This window comes from Myotis brandtii, unplaced genomic scaffold, assembly GCF_000412655.1.
Source record: "Myotis brandtii unplaced genomic scaffold, ASM41265v1 scaffold806, whole genome shotgun sequence".
NCBI classification, from domain to species: Eukaryota; Metazoa; Chordata; class Mammalia; order Chiroptera; family Vespertilionidae; genus Myotis; species Myotis brandtii.
In genome coordinates, this window is record NW_005371249.1 from 1950187 (window position 1) to 1967190 (window position 17004).

A 17004-nucleotide genomic window follows, 5' to 3' on the forward strand; every position below is an offset into this window, starting at 1 on the left:
TCCCGCCCAGGCCCCGGAGAGACGACGACGGGGAGCTCGAGGCGGCTTCACTGCTGTCGCCTCCGCCGCAGCTGCAGCCTCAGCTCCGGGGTTACACGGAGACACCTGCTCACCGCAGCTTCCCCCAGCGGCCGGCCCGCCAGGACGGCACCTAACAACAGTCGGCACCCGCCTCTGCACTTGGCTGGCGAGATACTTTGTATCAGAAGGCGCGGGACCTGGGGCCATCGAGGTCGTGGGGACCCAGGATCCAGGGAGCATGGGGACCGGAGTCCCCGCCTCGGAGCAGACCAGCTGTGCCAAAGGGGACCCACAGGTTTACTGCGCTAAAGACACTGGAGACTCTGAGGCTGTGCAGGTCACCGACGGCGAGAGCCCTGAGGACAGCCGATCCCGAGATGAGCGGGGCTGCAGCAATCCGGAGGACCCTGGGCAGCTGATGGCCTCCTACGAGGGCAGAGCCAAGGGCTACCAGGTGCCTTCCTTTGGCTGGCGCATCTGCTTGGCTCATGAGTTTGCCGAGAAGAGGAAACCCTTTAATGCCAATGACATCTCCCTCAGCAACCTGATAAAGCACCTGGGCATGGGCTTGAGGTGAGTAGATCCCACTGCCTAGAGTCCCGAGGCTTCACTTGGTTCCAGCCCGAGACTTCCAGCAGAAGTGGGAAGGGGTGAGAAAGCAGGGATGTGCCTTGACCCAATCAAGTGGCTTTTATCCCCAACAGATTCTAAGCCTTGATTTTGAAGAGTAAGACCAGGTCACATCTTGTTGCAACCCTTTACTCCCAGTAACTTGCCTTTTTAGTAGGAAAGAGCAGAAACATCTAGGCCTGCAGCCAGCCTTTCCCATTAAGCTCCCTCTCACATACGCCCTCTTTTCCAAAGATTGGTCTTTGGAGTTAGCTCTGTGTTGTAGGATAGGAAAGGATAGTGTGGCTGCTGAGGTACTGACACAATGTTGTTTTATTGGGGCGGGGGTGGGTCTCAGAATCCCCTGAGCAGCTGGAGTATTCTCAGTACCTCATTGAGGCACACCACGTTACAGTCCAGCACCCATCACGCTTTAGTTCCAAGGCTGCCAGCTCTCTCAATCCTGAGAGGGTGAGGAGGGGTGCTGCTCACTCTACTCTGAGATAGACTGGCCCTCTGATCAGAGAGGCACTGCCATAGGTGTCCCCAGAGCTCTTAGGAATAGCCTTCCAGAGCCTGCCCGGTGTCTCCCTTGCCCCCGCACTCCCTACCCAAGGATTGCAGACACCCGAAGAGCTTACTCTGGCTGTAGAACTCCTCTAGGTCCCTCCATATCCCCACTGAATTAAAAAACTAGAGACGGGAGACCAAGACCCATTAACAGGAACAGGTGGATGTGAGGACAAAAAGCATCCCCCTGAGGCCATCCTGAGTCATTCTACACAGTAAACACAGAGCCACGGAGGGAGGCTTGAAGGCTGTGAAACCCAGCCCTGACAGCCAAAGGGTGCTTCCCTACCCTGGCTGGTTTGCTCAATGGTTAGAGGGACGTCCCGTTCACCGAAAGGTCCAGGGTTGAATTCCCAGTCAGGGCCCGTGCGTGAGGCAACCGATGGATGTTTCTCTCACATCGATGTGTTTTTCCCCCTCTCCCTCTCTCCCTCCTTCCCTCCATCCCTCCCCCATCCCTTCCTCTTTCTCTAGAGTCAATGAAAAAATATATCCTCGAGTGAGGATTTTTAAAAATAAATAAATGGATCCTTTCCTTTCCCATTCAGTGCTCTGGGGCTGGGGTGGGGAGTCCGTTTACCTAACCCCAGACCTGGGTAGTGGGAAGGGCCTGGTGCCACCTAGGAATGCCTCTCCTTTGCTAGTAACTGTGGGTGGCCAGTAGAGAACAGTCATCCCTAGCCCAACCTTTGGGTCAAAATAGAATGTAGAGCTAAGGTGCTAAGAGAAGCACTTTGGGGTGCATGTGGTGGGGACATTGAGGTCAAGAACAGATGGTGGCTCAGTTGCTTGGAGCATTATCCTATACACCAGGGGTCCTCAAACTTTTTAAACAGGGGGCCAGTTCACTGTCCCTCAGACCATTGGAGGGCCGGACTATAGTTTAAAAAAAAACTATGAACAAATTCCTATGCACACTGCACATATCTTATTTTGAAGTAAAAAAACAAAACGGGAACAAGTACAAAATTTGTATTTGCATGTGGCCCACGGGCCGTAGTTTGAGGACCCCTGCTATACACCAAAAGGTTGCAGGTTCAATTCCCGGTCAGGGCACATACTTAGTTGGGGTGCATACGGGAGGCAACCAATCAACGTTTCTCTCTCACATTGATGTTTCTCCCAGTCTCTCTTTCTCTTCCTCTCTCTTTAAAGATGTTTCTCATCGATGTTTCTATCTCTTTATCTCTCCTTTCCCCTTTCTTTAAAATCAATAAAAACATATCCTCAGGCAAGGATTAAAAAAAAGAGCAGGTGGGTATCCTACCCCTCTGTCCCTGTGTATGAGCTGAATCAGAGGCCTGAAGCTATGCTCAGGCCCCTGGACCTTGGCTTCCCATATCAGCATAGGGTGCAGGCAACTGACACAGGGCTTTTGGAGTGGGATGAGGTCCTGCTCTGGGGAGAAACAGGGGTGAGACGGAAGAATTCTGAATGATAATTCTTAAGTTGGGGCTGAAATTATGGAAAGGCCAAATAGGTCAAGAATGGTCAGCTGCTAAATTCGGGGAATGGGAGAAACCTAAGAGAAAGCTGAACTGAGGGTCCTCGAATCAGGAGCTCCAAAAAGACAGAGTTCTCTTGGCCTCAGTGTGGTAAGAACTCAATTTTGATTGCTCTCCCAGACAGCGTCCATTCATTCAATAAATGTTTAAGTGCCAGTTCTATACCAGATACTCCTTTGTTCTGCCTCTCCTCATATCTTGCATTTCGTCCTCATTGCCCTTTGCCCACTGCACTCTCTTTCCCTTCACCAGTCCTTTCTGGCCTCTAGTTTCAGAGTCCAGTTTCCTCTAAGTTGGCAGGAAGGATCGTCTGCCTTCCCATCATCTCATCTTTGTCTTCCCTCCCTTTCCCTCTACCCCCAGAATGTAACTTCCCTATTCGTTATGCACATTTCTCCTCCCCTTGCTCCTGTCTATGTTCATCTCTCTTATGCCCCACTGTTTGTACAATCATATGTAAATTCAGCAAATATTGACTGCAGACCATGTGCCCTGCCCTGTGCTTGAAGCAATGGGTAATAATCATCTAGTCGTTGTCACTGTCCCTTTCCCCAAGGAACTTAAAAGTATGTCAGACTCACGTGAGGAACACTGAAATAACAAGACAGCATCTGATTGGGAACTGAGATAGTGTATGCACAAGTAATGATCATACCTGACACAGGTATTCCACTTTATGGCTTTCCTACCTATTATGTCATTTGCTCATTCCATGAGGTGGGTAGTTTGGTAGGGCAGGAGGTATCCTCATTTTGTAGATGAGGAAACTGAGGCTCAGAAGGGTTACTTACACAAGTTCATGGTTATAAGTGTTGTGCTTGAATAGTGAATATAAAATGGCTGGGTAGGGAGTAGAACTGGGAGAGGGCAGGGTTGCAAGAAAGTAAGATTAGAAGATGGTCTAGGACAGATGTCATTGAATCCCAAACAGAATCATTTGCCTGTGGGACACAGAGCTGTGACAAGCCCAGGGAAATGTTGTTGTTTTTTAAGACTTTACTGGGATATTACAAGAGAGCAAAATCACAAAACTTACAGCTTAGAAATCATAACTGGCCCTTTCAACACCTCGGACAAAAGCTGCTGGGGTGAGTAAAGCAGTGGCAATGGAGTTAGAGGTGAGGAAAGATCAGAAAGCTCCTGAGGAGAACAGAGAAAAGAAACAAAGACAGTCCCACACTGTAAGCTGGGGACTGGGAAGATGAGGGGACCTTGATCTGTAGAGAAGTTGAGAGGAGGAGGTTTGGAAGCAAAGGTGGGATCCCTGGAACATGTGATGGGAAATCACAGCTGGGTGTCCAGAAAGAGGTAGGCGACTGCAGCCGGGAAGGCACTTGCCCACAACCCCTTCCATCACACTGCCTCCTGCTCCTCAGGTACTTGCAGTGGTGGTACCAGAAGACTCAGGTGGAGAAGAAGAAACCTTTCATCGACCTCATCAACTCTGTACCCCTGAGACAGATCTATGGTGAGCCCCACCCCAGCTCTGCCCTGTTCAGTGAGGGCGCAGCCTCCAGAGAGGGCACAGAGTGAGGCAAAGATGTTTCCACTTAGGCAAGCTTTACTGCCCCCATCCTCTAGGGCAGCGGTTCTCAACCTGTGGGTCGCGACCCCTTTGGGGGTCGAATGACCCTTTCACAGGGGTCGCCTAAAACCATCGGAAAACACATATAAAATTACATTGTTTTTGTGATTCATCATTATGGTTTAATTATGTTCAATTTGTAACAATGAAATTGGGGGTCACCACAACATGAGGAACTGTATTAAAGGGTTGCAGCATTAGGAAGGTTGAGAACCACTGCCCTAGGGGGTCCCCCCCCCAGCTTTATTGATATAATTGACATATAACATTGTATAAGTTAAAGTGTACATGTTGATTTCATATGCCCATGGTTTTTAGAGGAACCCATCTTTATAGTCTAGAAAGTGAGAAATGGGCTTGTTTTCCTCTACCCATTACCCTAGTCATGGTCCTGATTCTCTTTCTAGGTTGTCCCTTGGGTGGCATCGGAGGAGGCACTATAACCCGAGGCTGGAGAGGCCAGTTCTGTCGTTGGCAGCTTAATCCTGGAATGTACCAGCACCGGACAGTCATTGCTGACCAAGTAAGAGCCAGTGGTGGAGGAGAGGGCCAAGACAGTACCTCCCATGCCAGGAAGGGCCTCTTAGCCATGTAGGATGTGGCAGGCAGATGTGTAAATGATTCAGTCCAATAAGTCCTTTCAGGATGCTTCCTGTGTGCCCAGCCCTGTGTACTACAGGAATGAGACACTCACAGAGTACACGTTCCTTGAAAGAGTTTACAGCCCTGGCACCTCTGCCCTCCATTTTTCTAATAAATACCTTCTACCTACGTGCTGCCCCCCAGCTCCACTCGCTGAGCCAGTACTCAGCCACAGAGTGCAGAGAATTCCCAGATCACTTCACCTGCTTGAAAGAACACATGGTAGGACCAGAAGGGAAAACAAAACCAATGTCTGCAAATCATGAGGAGAACAGATGCATATAAAGCACCAACTGCTCACCCTGATTTGCCAGCCCTCAGCCAGAGGTCAGCTCCTCTGCTGGTGATCACTCTTCTGGTCTCTCTGGCTGAGGGCCTGGGAAGCCCCTCGTCTCCCAAGCATAGATTTCTAGCCTTCCCTTTTCTGAAGCTTTGCTTCTTTTCCCTCTGTTCCTTCCTGGGCTGAGATTGCCAGAGGCATGTGATCTACTTTTCATCATCTCTCTAGTGACCTCTCATGTTGAGTTGTCCACCAAGTTCCTATTTCCTGTCTAAGGGATGCCTCCAGCTTCAGCTCATCTTCAAAGGAGAAATGACTAGCAGACCTTGAGTCCAATTAATGACAGTGCCCTTCCTAGTTAGCTTTACCAACCCTGCCCAATGGTCCCAAGCTTCCTTTCTGGCTCATCACTCAGGTATCCCGAGGGGAATGCCTTCCAGAATCATGACTCTACAGTTAAAGTAGTCATTGCATGCTTAACATGTGTTAGAACTTTTGTGTAATATTTAATACTTAAAGACAATCCTATAAGGTAAGTATATTATTATACCCGTTTACAGAAGAAGAAACTAAGATCTAAAGGAGTTTAGTAACGTGCCCAAGATCATATGGTTGGTAAAGGGAAGTACTGGGATTCAGTTCCCTCTGTGGTTAAGAGCCCATGGTCTTGCCTAGCCTTTGTGGTTCAGTGTTTGAGCATCAAACCTATGAGCCAGGAGGTCATGGTTCGATGCCTGACCAGGGCACATGCCCGGGTTGCAGGCTTGATCCCCAGTGTGGGATGTGTGGAAGGCAGCCAATCGATGATTCTCATCATTGTTGTTTCTCTCTCTCTCCCTCTCCCTTCCTCTCTGAAATCAATAAAAAAAAAAAAAATTTTTTTTAAAGAGCCATGGTCTTAACCATTATCTACTATTACAAAAACACAAAACTATTTTTTTATATATGTTTAAAAATATCAGACATACTCTGAACCAAGGGAAGAGATATCAACCCTTCATAGCCCTACCCTCCAGAAGCTTAAATCTTTTTTTTTTTTCAAATTCTCACCTGAGGGCATAATTTTATTGATGTTTTAGAGAGAAGGGTATGGAGAGAGAAACACTGATTGGTTGTCTCCTATACGTGCCAACCAGGGATCGAACTGGTGACCTGGGTATGTGCCCTGACTGGGAATTGAACTTGCAACCTTTTTGGTATATGGGATGCCTACTAACTGAGCCACCTGGCCAGGCAAAGCTTAAATTTTATTTATATATATATTAATTATTGATTTTATAGAGGAAGGGAGAGGGAGAGAAAGAGATAGAAACATCAATGATGAGAGAGCACGGATCAGCTACCTCCTGCACGCCCCACACTGGGGGTCAAGCCCACAACCCGGGTTTGTGCCCTGACCAGCATTCGAACTGTGATCTCCTGGTTCATAGGTTGACGCTCAACACTGAGCCACACTGGCCGGGCAAACTTAAATTTTTATTAGGGGACTTTGAGAAGAAGACACTGTGAGACCACATCAATGCCAAAATGAGAGGGACACTGAGAAAAAAGGGACACTGCTGCAGACTTTGCCCTTCTCTTCCTACTCATGCCAACGCTGCCGGACTGATTGGGAGTCACAGCTGGAGAGGGGACCTCAGTGAACTAGAAAGGGTCCCTGCCCTCAACCCATGGAGCAGTCAGAGTCAGAATGTAAATAAACACATTGTCACACACTAGAGGCATAGGGGGATACACAGGAGAATGACTCAACGATTGAAGAGAAGAGATGGTATTTGGCCTAGGCCTAAAAAGACGGGGGCGTTTCACCAGATTTAGAATGAGCATGGGCAAAAGCATGGAGGAAATGTAATGTGCTCAAGGCACAGAGTATTTGATATGACCAGAATATAGGTGCTTCAACAGGTAATGAGTCTAATGAGCAGGGACAGGCCAGATCAAGGTCTGGAAATCCAGGTAGAAGAGTTTAGTCTAAAGGCCATGGGGAGTCACTGAAACATAAACACAGACTAGCATATCTTGATTTGTCTATAAGAAAGAACTGATACCCAGATGAGTAGGGATGGAGGGTAAAAGCAGAGATGGTGAGGGCTGGCTTAGGGCAAGAAGACCACAGTGGTGAGAAGGGAGAGGAAGTCTGGGAGATAAATAGAGGAGGCCGGACGTGGTGGTGACTCAGCTTGGGGGAGAGGCCTGGGGGTGAGTGAGGCTGTGATGCAGTGGTAACCATTGCAGGCTCTGGAAGCAGAGGAGCTATTTGGAAGAGAGGGAGACTAGTGTGAAGTGCCTGTGGGTTACCAGGTTCTAGCCTATCTTCTTTCTTGGTTTAGTTCACAGTGTGCTTGCGTCGGGAAGGGCAGACTGTGTACCAGCAAGTCCTGTCCGTGGAGCGCCCAAGTGTCTTGCGCAGCTGGAACTGGGGCCTGTGTGGGTTCTTTGCATTCTACCATGCCCTCTATCCCCGAGCCTGGACTGTCTATCAGCTTCCTGGCCAGAATGTCACCCTCACCTGCCGCCAGATCACACCCATCTTGCCCCATGACTACCAGGTGAGATTCCCTCTCTGTGTTTCCTCCATTGTCCTCCCTTCCCTGGGATCTGTCTCTTGGAAATTCCATGACCTGTGAAAGGGGTTGGAGCATGAACATCATACTGGTTTTCCAGGACCACTGCCCAACTGGTCTTCTGTCTCCTGGTAGATAGCCTGCCTGGGAATATGGGGAGATGCTAGTGAAAATCAAGAATATTTTGGGAGGCCCGGGCAGTGTGGCTCAGTAAGTTCAGCATCAGCCCATGCAGCAGGAGTTCACTGGTTTGATTCCCGGTCAGGGCACATACCTGGGTTGCAGGCTTGGTCCCCGGTAGGGGGCATGCAGGAGGCAGCCGATTGATGTTTCTCTCTTATCAATGGTTCTATCTCTCTCCCTCTCCTCTCCTCTCTCTCAATTAAAAAAAACAACTACTTTTTAAAAAAGAATATATTGGGAGTATTTGAGTCAGGTCCTTGGTACGAGGCTTGATCATGGGGAGTGGGCCCAGGAGGAGCCACACTGGGACCATCTGAGTCTGATCTCTTGTTCCCAGGACAGCAGTCTGCCTGTAGGAGTCTTTGTGTGGGATGTGGAAAATGAAGGTGATGAAGCCCTGGATGTGTCCATCATGTTCTCCATGCGGAATGGACTGGGAGGTGGGGACGATGCTTCAGGGGGTTTGTGGAATGAACCCTTCTGTCTGGAGCGTAATGGGGAGACCATTCGGGGGCTGCTGCTGCATCATCCAACCCTTCCAAATCCCTACACGATGGCTGTGGCTGCACGACTCACGGTACGGAGCCGCCTGTCCTATACTATACCTTAACCTGGAACCCCTACTCCCAACCAGCCCCAGAGCCCACCCCATTCCACCGTGGTCTCTTCATTTCCTAGACTCCTGAGTCCCACTCTCACCACAGCCCATAAGCCTGTGGAACTTGGAGGAGGTGGGAATATGTAACAGGAGCTTGAGCAGTTTGAAGCCAGCATTCTTTGGAGCTTCCCTTCACAGCTTTTGGCCCTTTAACAGGCAGACACGACGGTAACCCACATCACAGCTTTTGACCCTGACGGCACTGGGCAGCAGGTGTGGCAGGATCTACTTCAGGATGGACAGCTGGACTCCCCCGCTGGTGATGGGGGGGTCTAACAGGGAGGTGGTGGGAAAAGAGATTGTCCCTGTCTTGAGAGCAGGGTGGGAGGCCTGGTAATGAATTGGCCTTGCTCCCGTCTTAGGGATCCTTGGGGATGAAGGAGGTGTCTGTGCTGATTCCTCTGTGCTTCTCTCAGGTCGAAGCACCCTCTCGCAGAAAGGGGTAGGCATCGCTGGGGCTGTGTGTGTTACGAGTAAGCTGCCACCTCGAGGCCGGTGCCGCCTGGAGTTCTCACTGGCCTGGGACATGCCCAGAATCATGTTTGGAGCTCAGGGCCAGGTCTACTACAGGTGAGGGGACAGAGAATAGGGATCCAAGGTGGTAGGGTGTGACCTGGAGCCCATGTTCTTACCCCTCCCCTTTCTTCTCACCCCAGGCGATACACAAGGTTCTTTGGCTCAGATGGTGATGCAGCACCCGCCCTTAGTCACTATGCACTGTGCCAATACGCAGGCTGGGAAGAGAGGATCTCAGCTTGGCAGAGCCCAGTACTGGATGACAGGTGTCAATGGGGCCATCTCTTCCCTTCCTCCCAGGCACTCACACTCCAATTGGGGCTCCTTAATTCACTCTCCACCCACCAAAGTCAGCAGAGTATAGCTGGGATTCACTTGGTGCCCCCACTCAACTGAACCCCAGAGTCCTTCCTTTCCTGGGAGGTCCACACTTATTAGACCACTCCCTCCTGACTCCCCAGATCCCTGCCTGCCTGGTACAAATCTGCACTCTTCAATGAACTCTACTTCCTGGCTGATGGAGGCACAGTATGGCTGGAAGTTCCTGAGGACTCCCTACCAGAGGAGCTGGGAGGGAACATGTGTCAGCTCCGCCCCCTCCTCACGGAGTATGGTCGATTTGGCTACCTTGAAGGTATGGGCTGCTGGTGGCCATAGTATGGCAGGCCGTATCTGTGAGGCCAGTTAGTGCCCTACCACCAGGCAGGGCGGTGAGTGTTGCCTGCCCAGGTCATTGGTTGGGATGAGGGGTAACTGGCAGGTATAGAGTGTGACAGTGCCCCACCCCCAACTCCAGAGGACAAGCTAGGTAGGGAGGGGAACATGAAGAGGAATTCTGGCAACAGTGTGTATCCCTCCTTCCTCCAGGCCAGGAATATCGCATGTACAACACATATGATGTCCACTTCTACGCTTCCTTCGCCCTCATCATGCTATGGCCCAAACTCGAGCTCAGCCTGCAGTATGACATGGGTGAGGGTCTCTTTTGTGCCTCTTCTGCCCCCTTAGCTTCTCCTGACCCCTGAACCTTTGTGGTCCCTCACATTGTCTTTTCCCCCCAACATAACCTATACCCTATTTACTGGTTTCCTTCTGGGGTTACACACAGCTCTACACCACCCCAAGACTGCCCATTCTCCCCCCACCCCCCCACAACTTGTATGTTTGCTCCCCCAGCTCTGGCCACACTTGGGGAAGACCTGACATGGCGACGGTACCTGATGAGTGGGGTAATGGCACCTGTGAAAAGGAGGAATGTCATCCCCCATGATATTGGGGACCCAGGTAAAAGTCCTTCCACCTCAAGGTCAGCTTCCCTCCCTCTTCCCTACCACCAACGCAAATAAACCAGGTTCCCTTCCCTCCTGCAGATGACGAGCCATGGCTCCGGGTCAATGCGTATGTGATCCATGATACTGCTGACTGGAAAGACCTGAATTTGAAGTTTGTGCTGCAGGTTTATCGGGACTATTACCTGACAGGGGACCAGGGCTTCCTGAGGGACATGTGGCCTGTGTGTCTGGTAAGGGATGCATGTACAGGGGCATGACTGGTGTTTGGGGAGAGATAGCTGGCTGTCTTTCCTTAGTATCTAGGTCTGCACTCTCTTGGTCCCTCTCTAGGCCGTGATGGAGTCTGAAATGAAGTTTGACAAGGACCAAGATGGACTCATTGAAAATGGAGGCTATGCAGACCAGACCTATGATGCTTGGGTCACCACAGGCCCCAGGTTGGGGGAAGGGGATTTACAGGGGACCTGAGATGGCAACTAAGCACTAAGGGACTGTGGGCTCAAGGAAGGGTGACTCATTGCCTGTTATATAGCATGGGAATGGCTGGAGCTGCCAAGTCTGACCCCTAAACCCATTTTCCTGATCAGTGCTTATTGTGGAGGACTGTGGCTGGCAGCTGTGGCTATGATGGTCCAGATGGCTGCTCTGTGTGGGACACAGGACATTCAAGATAAGTTTTCTTCCATCCTTAGCCGGGGCCAGCAAGCCTATGAGAGACTGCTATGGAATGGTGAGTTGGAGGATTCCTAAGGAGTCTTAAGGCAGCTGTGGGAACACAAAGAGACTTACTTTTGCCCTTCCTCCACTCCAGGCCGCTATTACAACTATGATTGCAGCTCTCGGCCCCAGTCCTGTAGCATCATGTCTGACCAGTGTGCTGGCCAGTGGTTCCTGAGGGCTAGTGGCCTAGGAGAAGGAGAAACTGAGGTGAGAGAGACTAGGAGGAGGAACCAGGTGGGTTTTTCTTGGAAGAAGCAAGTTTAAGAGACTGTTTCTGCCTTTGCCCCTCTAGGTATTTCCTACCCAACACGTGGTTCGTGCTCTCCAAACTATCTTTGAATTCAATGTCCAGGCCTTTGCAGGAGGGACCATGGGGGCTGTGAATGGGATGCAGCCCCAGGGTGTCCCTGATAGATCCAGTGTCCAGTCTGATGAAGTCTGGGTGGGCGTGGTCTATGGGCTGGCAGCCACCATGATCCAGGAGGTAATGCACTGCCTTCCCCATCTCTCCCCCGTCTGTCTCATGGCCCAGCACTTCCTCAGCCCTCAGTTATTTGTACTGCCTAACCCATGCCATCTTATTCACCTAGAAAGCCTCCCTCTTTCCCCTGGCATGCATTCCATCTCCTGCCTTCAGTCATCTGCCTGTGGGTTAAATTTATCTCCCCCGTTAGCTGGGAACTGCCTGAGGGCAGAGACCCCATTGCCTCCATCTGTCCAGTTAAAGAGACTATTCAGGGGGTGCCAACTAATGTGACTGCCATCTCTCCCTACAGGGCCTGACTTGCGAGGGCTTCCAGACAGCTGAAGGCTGCTACCGTACTGTGTGGGAGCGCCTGGGCCTGGGCTTCCAGACCCCGGAGGCATACTGCCAAAAGCGAGTGTTCCGCTCTCTGGCCTACATGCGGCCACTGAGCATCTGGGCCATGCAGCTGGCCCTGCAGCAGCAGCATAAAAAGGCTGAGTTCCAAACATCCAGGGCACAGGACTAAGCACAGGGTCTAAACTCGGACCAAAGGAAGTCATGGCAAACCTAAGTCCAGAGTGAGCCCCCTGAACTATGGGAGGGAGGCACTAACATAAATCCCACATGGCATTTGCTCTTCCCTATCCCCCGTCTTCTGCAACCCTGAGCCACTAGGACAATCATGCTCCCCTCCCCTTCTCCCCACCAACTCACACCAGTAAAGGGGTCGAGGGTAACCCAGGCATCAGAATCACTTACTTATTTATTTCCTCATCCCATCCCCTCACTGCATGAAATGTTCAAGGTCAATTGATTCCCCCAGGTCCATTCATGGGGTGATAGACATACATGGGTACAAATAAAAGACCCAGAAAGATGGTAAGTGTGGTGTGTTTGAGCCCTAAGGCATCCTGACGGGGCACAGATGCTAAAACTAGCCTTCTCGTATTCCTTTTCATTTGGCCTCCCATCTAGCCTGAGTATCTGCCCTGCAAGATAACAGATATGGGGCTGTGGGCAGGGAGCCATTCCCCTTCTCTTGTGAGATTTGCATGCAGGAGAACGATGGGACCCAGGGAGGCGAACTTTGAAAAGGGATCAGGGAGTGGCAACTTCAGGGGAGGTTCTGTGCCAGGAGCCTGAGGCATGTGGGAGGGCAGGCAGCAAGAGTTGCCAGGAGCCTGGAGCTCATGGTCTGAGCTATCCTTTGGTTCCTCCGACTGCAGGACAGACAGCTCCAGCTGATGAGGGAGGGCACGAAGCTGGCGGGATAATACTGAGAAGAAAAAGACTCTTTAGAAGCAGGCCAGGCTTCTCCCACTAGTTCACCCATAATACTATCTTCAAGCCCCTCACCTCCATGCTCAGCTGGCAGGCTCCCCCTGGTGCCAGAGGAGTACATAGCAGGTACAAGGGCGAGACAGAAGGAGAACAGTAGGACCTGGAACACAAGAAAAGGAAATGATGAAGAGCTCTGGATTGCACCCATCCCTGCACCTGGGAGAAGGATCTCTCCTTCCATCACCATCCTTACCAGGACACAGGTGCTGCTGCTGCTGCTGGTTTTGTTAGATATCTCAATCACCATGGCCTGGAGTCTCCTCAACTGATCCAGGAGGGACCTAGAAGAAGAGGGGACAGTGAGCAGCCCTATCCTGGCACCCTGAGATACAATGAAACCTTTCTGTTAAGGCCACCCCTCCATCTGTGCACTAGAGCCTCTAAAAATTTAAATTTGCCCTAACCGGTTTGGCTCAGTGGATGGAGCATCGGCCTGTGGACTGAAAGGTCCCGGGTTCGATTCCAGTCAAGGGCATGTACCTTGGTTTCGGGCACATCCCCAGTAGGAGGTGTGCAGGAGGCAGCTGGTCGATGTTTCTCTCTCATCGATGTTTCTAACTCTCTATCCCTCTCCCGTCCTCTCTGTAAAAAATCAATAAAATATATTTTTTAAAAAATTTTAAATTTAATAACATGTATACCTCCTGTATACATGAGAGAGACCTAGAAACAGAGTAATTCTCTTTATGTCCTATTTTTACAAATGACTTCCTCCTCTCTGTGGACAAAATGCCTAAAGTTCCTCATTAAAACAAATACACACCTCTGCCCTGCCCTGACTTAAACTCCTTTGCAAATAGTCAGTGGTTCTACACTGCCTAATTAGCTACACACATAACCCTCACCAGGCAGTCTAGATTCTCTACCTCTGGCCCAACTCACCTATGTTAGGGTTCCAGCCAAACTGAACTACGCTGTGTTCTCTCCCTACAACGCTCCTCTCCTTCTATACCCCCACCCCAACTCCTAGAGTCCTATTATTAAATGTCATCTGCCCTATGAGGTCTTTCTTACTCTCTCTTTTTAAAAAATATATTCTTATTGATTTCAGAGAGGGGGAGAGAAACATCCATGATGAGAGAGAATCATTGACTGGCTGCCTTCTGCACGCCCCACACTGGGGGGTCGAACCCACAACCTGGGTATGTGCCCTGAACAGGAACTGAACTGTGACCTGGTTCATAGGTCAAAACTCAACCACTGAGCCACTTCAGCTGGGCTTTCTTGTCTTTCTTGATACTTAACTTATCCTTCGTTATGTGTGAATGTATTCCCCATTACTGTGAGCTTAGAATCAGAAACCAAATAAGGGCAAAGAATCAGGCCTTGCATGTAGGAGCTGCCCAGTTGGAAATCAAGTGTGGAGCAGGAAAAAAGAGACAGCAGCAGAGGGAGTGATGTTATAGAGAGGTGCTTACAGGTTCTGTTCCTCCAGGAGCTGTACTTTGTTCTGTAGCTCCAGATTCTGGGCTGTGTATTTCAAGACCCTGAGGGAACAACAGGGATGTGGGGATATGGCCTGGCTCCTCTCTTCAAAAACCTCCCACTTCCAACTACTTCTGTTCCCCCAACCCCAGAGTCCCTCTCCCGTCATACCTGCTCTCTAAACCCCCCACATACACCTTCTTCTTCCTGCGGCTCTCCTGAGCAGACTTTTTATTTCGAATCTTCCTCCGCACTCGTTTCAGAACTTGTTCCTCCATCTGAGAGAATGAATACAAGGAAAGGGGGTCTCAGACCAGAGTTGGAAGGTAACTGAGTTCAATCATCTTCCCGATGCAGGAATCCCTTCTACAGCCTCCCTTACCAATAGGCACTCTGGTTCTGACTGAATGCCTCCGAGGACCCGCTGTTAACACCCTCACAAGCCAGACCATTTTTAACAATTTTATTAATTAAAAATCTTCCTTATTCTGAGCCAACTCCTGCCTTCCACCCATTGCACTTACCTAATACCTACTCTCTGGGCCATATAGAACAAATTAATGGTCCTTAGCTATTTTAGGGCACTCAACATTTCCTAAGTTAAACTGGGCAAAAATTTACCTCATTTATCTCCTCAGAATGGACCACATCCTTTTAATATCTGGGCTCAAACCTGGACAGTAAGATGTGGTGTAGCCAGTGTAATGAAGAACAAGACAGGAACTGCCCTTCTAGAGGCAATACCTCTTAATATAGCCTCCAAACCCCATCCACCTTCTTAGTAACCATATCACAATGCTGATTCATGCTTTGAAGAAATTAAAATTTCTTAATCTTTGCCAGTAAATAATGATTTCATCACAGTATATCATGCTTGTGAAGCTGCCACTCATTCTTGCTATACTACTTAATCCAGCCTAAAAACTTAACTCTACCTTTCAGCTATAGATGGATTACCATGAAGCCAGTGAAGTCTAAGTGTCAGGACCCCTTGTTTGCAGTCCTTTCCAAGTCCCTATACTACTAACGCACTAATACTTTTGAATTCTTTCTTAAAGAGAACACACAAATTCGTGTAAGCCCCACAAAACCAGGATCTCCCCCTGCAGCTAGCATACTAACTACATCCCCCAGTTTCCTATTAACAGCAAATTTGCTAAATTTCTCACTTCAGTCCTTTTTCAAGTTACTGATAAAATTAACAGAACTGGCCTACTTGGGACTCACAACCCCCCTCCAGCCTTTACTCAACCGATGGAAGTCCTACCTTCGTGAGAGGCAGCGTTCCAGGCAGAGTAAGCCCCTCCTGCTCCAATAGCCGCTTTTCCTCATCTGTCAGGATCAGCCCAACAACCTCCTGGGGTTAGGAAAGGTGGGCAGCAGAGGAGCAAGGGGATGTCAGAGAGGAGGGAGGGATCCGGCCCCACCTCTGCAATGTGGGAACAATCCTCCTGAAACTCAAGTCCAGTACCTGCTCTTCCGGGTCCTCCACGTGCAGGGGAGTCATCTGGACCCCCTCTTTTCCACAGCTCCCACTATCTGCAAAAGGGAAAGTGAATAGCCAGGCCCTTGAGTCCTCTCCTTCCCCCCAAACTTCACTATTTCATGCTCACCTAGATCTATGGAAACATGTTCTTGGGAGAGAGAGTAGGTGTGGTCATGGTGGACAAGACAGGGATTAGAGTTGCTGAAAATGTTCAACGACGCTGGGGGGCTCGGCAGGGAGCGCAGGAAATCCTCGACGTCCCAATCGCTCAGTGCCTGCACGGGGTTCAAATGAACAGTCCTCGACCTATCACCACCCATGCCCCACGAACACCCCGGCCCGCGCCGACCGGCCTCAGAGCCCCCACCCACCTCAGAAAGCGGCAACTCCCAGTCCAGCGGAGCCTCCAAGACCTCATTGGGTGCCGCCCCCAAATCTCCGCTTTCCTCTAGCAGGAAGCCCAGCAGGTCCTGTTCACCCGGGTCAAACGCCAGCTCCATATGGGAAATCTACCGGGAAAAATGGACATAAACACAGGAGTTCAGCCCTCCACCTGGCCCCAACCCCGAATCCCAGGCACAACACCCACCGACTGTAAGCCGGCCCCACCTATCCGGTACTCCCTGTTCAGCCGGCTTTCCGCCTCCCAGTCTCGATTTTCCTCAGCTTCCAACACAGCGGAAGTGACGCAGGCCCCCGAGGCATTCTGGGAGTTGGAGTTCTCGGGAACGCGGAAGTGGCCTACGTGCGGCGCCACGTCCCGGGAGCTATGCAAATAAAGGGGACGTCCCTGCAGCCTCCTCACACCCTGAGGGCGGGCATTCTGCGCCCCCGGCTCCGCCTGCGCCCCGGGCTAAGGAAACGGAGGATCAGAGACTAAAGGGGAACTCGAGCGCAGTCGGAGCGTTTTTCCCCCGGGTTGCGCCGCACCCTCGCTTCCTGCCGGGAGTGGTGGCCCGTCTTCGGTGGGATCCCGAGCACCGAGAGCTGGGGCCAGAGCAGCTTCCTGCAGTCCCCGCAACCATAGAGCGCGGGCCCAGGGCGCCGCCCACGGGTGGGGGACGTTCCGGGGACGGAAGTGGCCCAGAGAGTGCCGAAGGGAGGGCGAGGCCGGATCTCGGGAGCCACCGGGAGAACGAGC

General features: G+C 50.8%; 2 protein-coding genes across 8 annotated transcripts in view; one reads left to right on the top strand and one right to left on the bottom strand.

Annotated features, from left to right (window-relative positions):
* The window catches only part of GBA2 (glucosidase, beta (bile acid) 2), a 13307-nt gene extending 813 nt beyond the window's left edge, over positions 1–12494 (top strand). For both annotated transcript variants that reach the window (XM_014531468.1, XM_014531469.1), the window contains exons 2-18: positions 11–594; positions 4082–4173; positions 4698–4813; positions 7543–7761; positions 8297–8536; positions 8774–8876; positions 9034–9187; positions 9274–9399; positions 9595–9767; positions 10001–10105; positions 10310–10417; positions 10504–10655; positions 10756–10862; positions 11013–11155; positions 11237–11352; positions 11438–11629; positions 11922–12494. In XM_014531468.1, the coding sequence (XP_014386954.1) occupies positions 11–594; positions 4082–4173; positions 4698–4813; positions 7543–7761; positions 8297–8536; positions 8774–8876; positions 9034–9187; positions 9274–9399; positions 9595–9767; positions 10001–10105; positions 10310–10417; positions 10504–10655; positions 10756–10862; positions 11013–11155; positions 11237–11352; positions 11438–11629; positions 11922–12137 (2946 nt within the window). In that variant the 3' untranslated portion in view covers positions 12138–12494. The remainder of the gene's footprint in view (positions 1–10; positions 595–4081; positions 4174–4697; positions 4814–7542; positions 7762–8296; positions 8537–8773; positions 8877–9033; positions 9188–9273; positions 9400–9594; positions 9768–10000; positions 10106–10309; positions 10418–10503; positions 10656–10755; positions 10863–11012; positions 11156–11236; positions 11353–11437; positions 11630–11921) is intronic.
* Positions 12357–16998, bottom strand: CREB3 (cAMP responsive element binding protein 3). Of its 6 annotated transcripts, none has more exons than XM_005883975.2 (10): positions 16453–16998; positions 16235–16372; positions 15991–16138; positions 15849–15916; positions 15645–15734; positions 14549–14655; positions 14371–14439; positions 13146–13233; positions 12968–13052; positions 12357–12887 (listed from the first exon to the last, which is right to left on the bottom strand). In XM_005883975.2, the coding sequence occupies exons 2-10, from the start codon at positions 16361–16363 to the stop codon at positions 12583–12585; spliced, it is 1089 nt and encodes a 362-aa protein (XP_005884037.1). In that variant the 5' UTR covers positions 16364–16372; positions 16453–16998; the 3' UTR covers positions 12357–12582. The 6 variants fall into 6 exon arrangements, with proteins under 6 accessions (XP_005884037.1, XP_014386961.1, XP_014386957.1 ...); XM_014531475.1 differs by having other exon boundaries at positions 15991–16147; XM_014531471.1 differs by having other exon boundaries at positions 12968–13233; positions 15991–16147; positions 16473–16998.
* Positions 16999–17004: the final 6 nt, after the last annotated feature.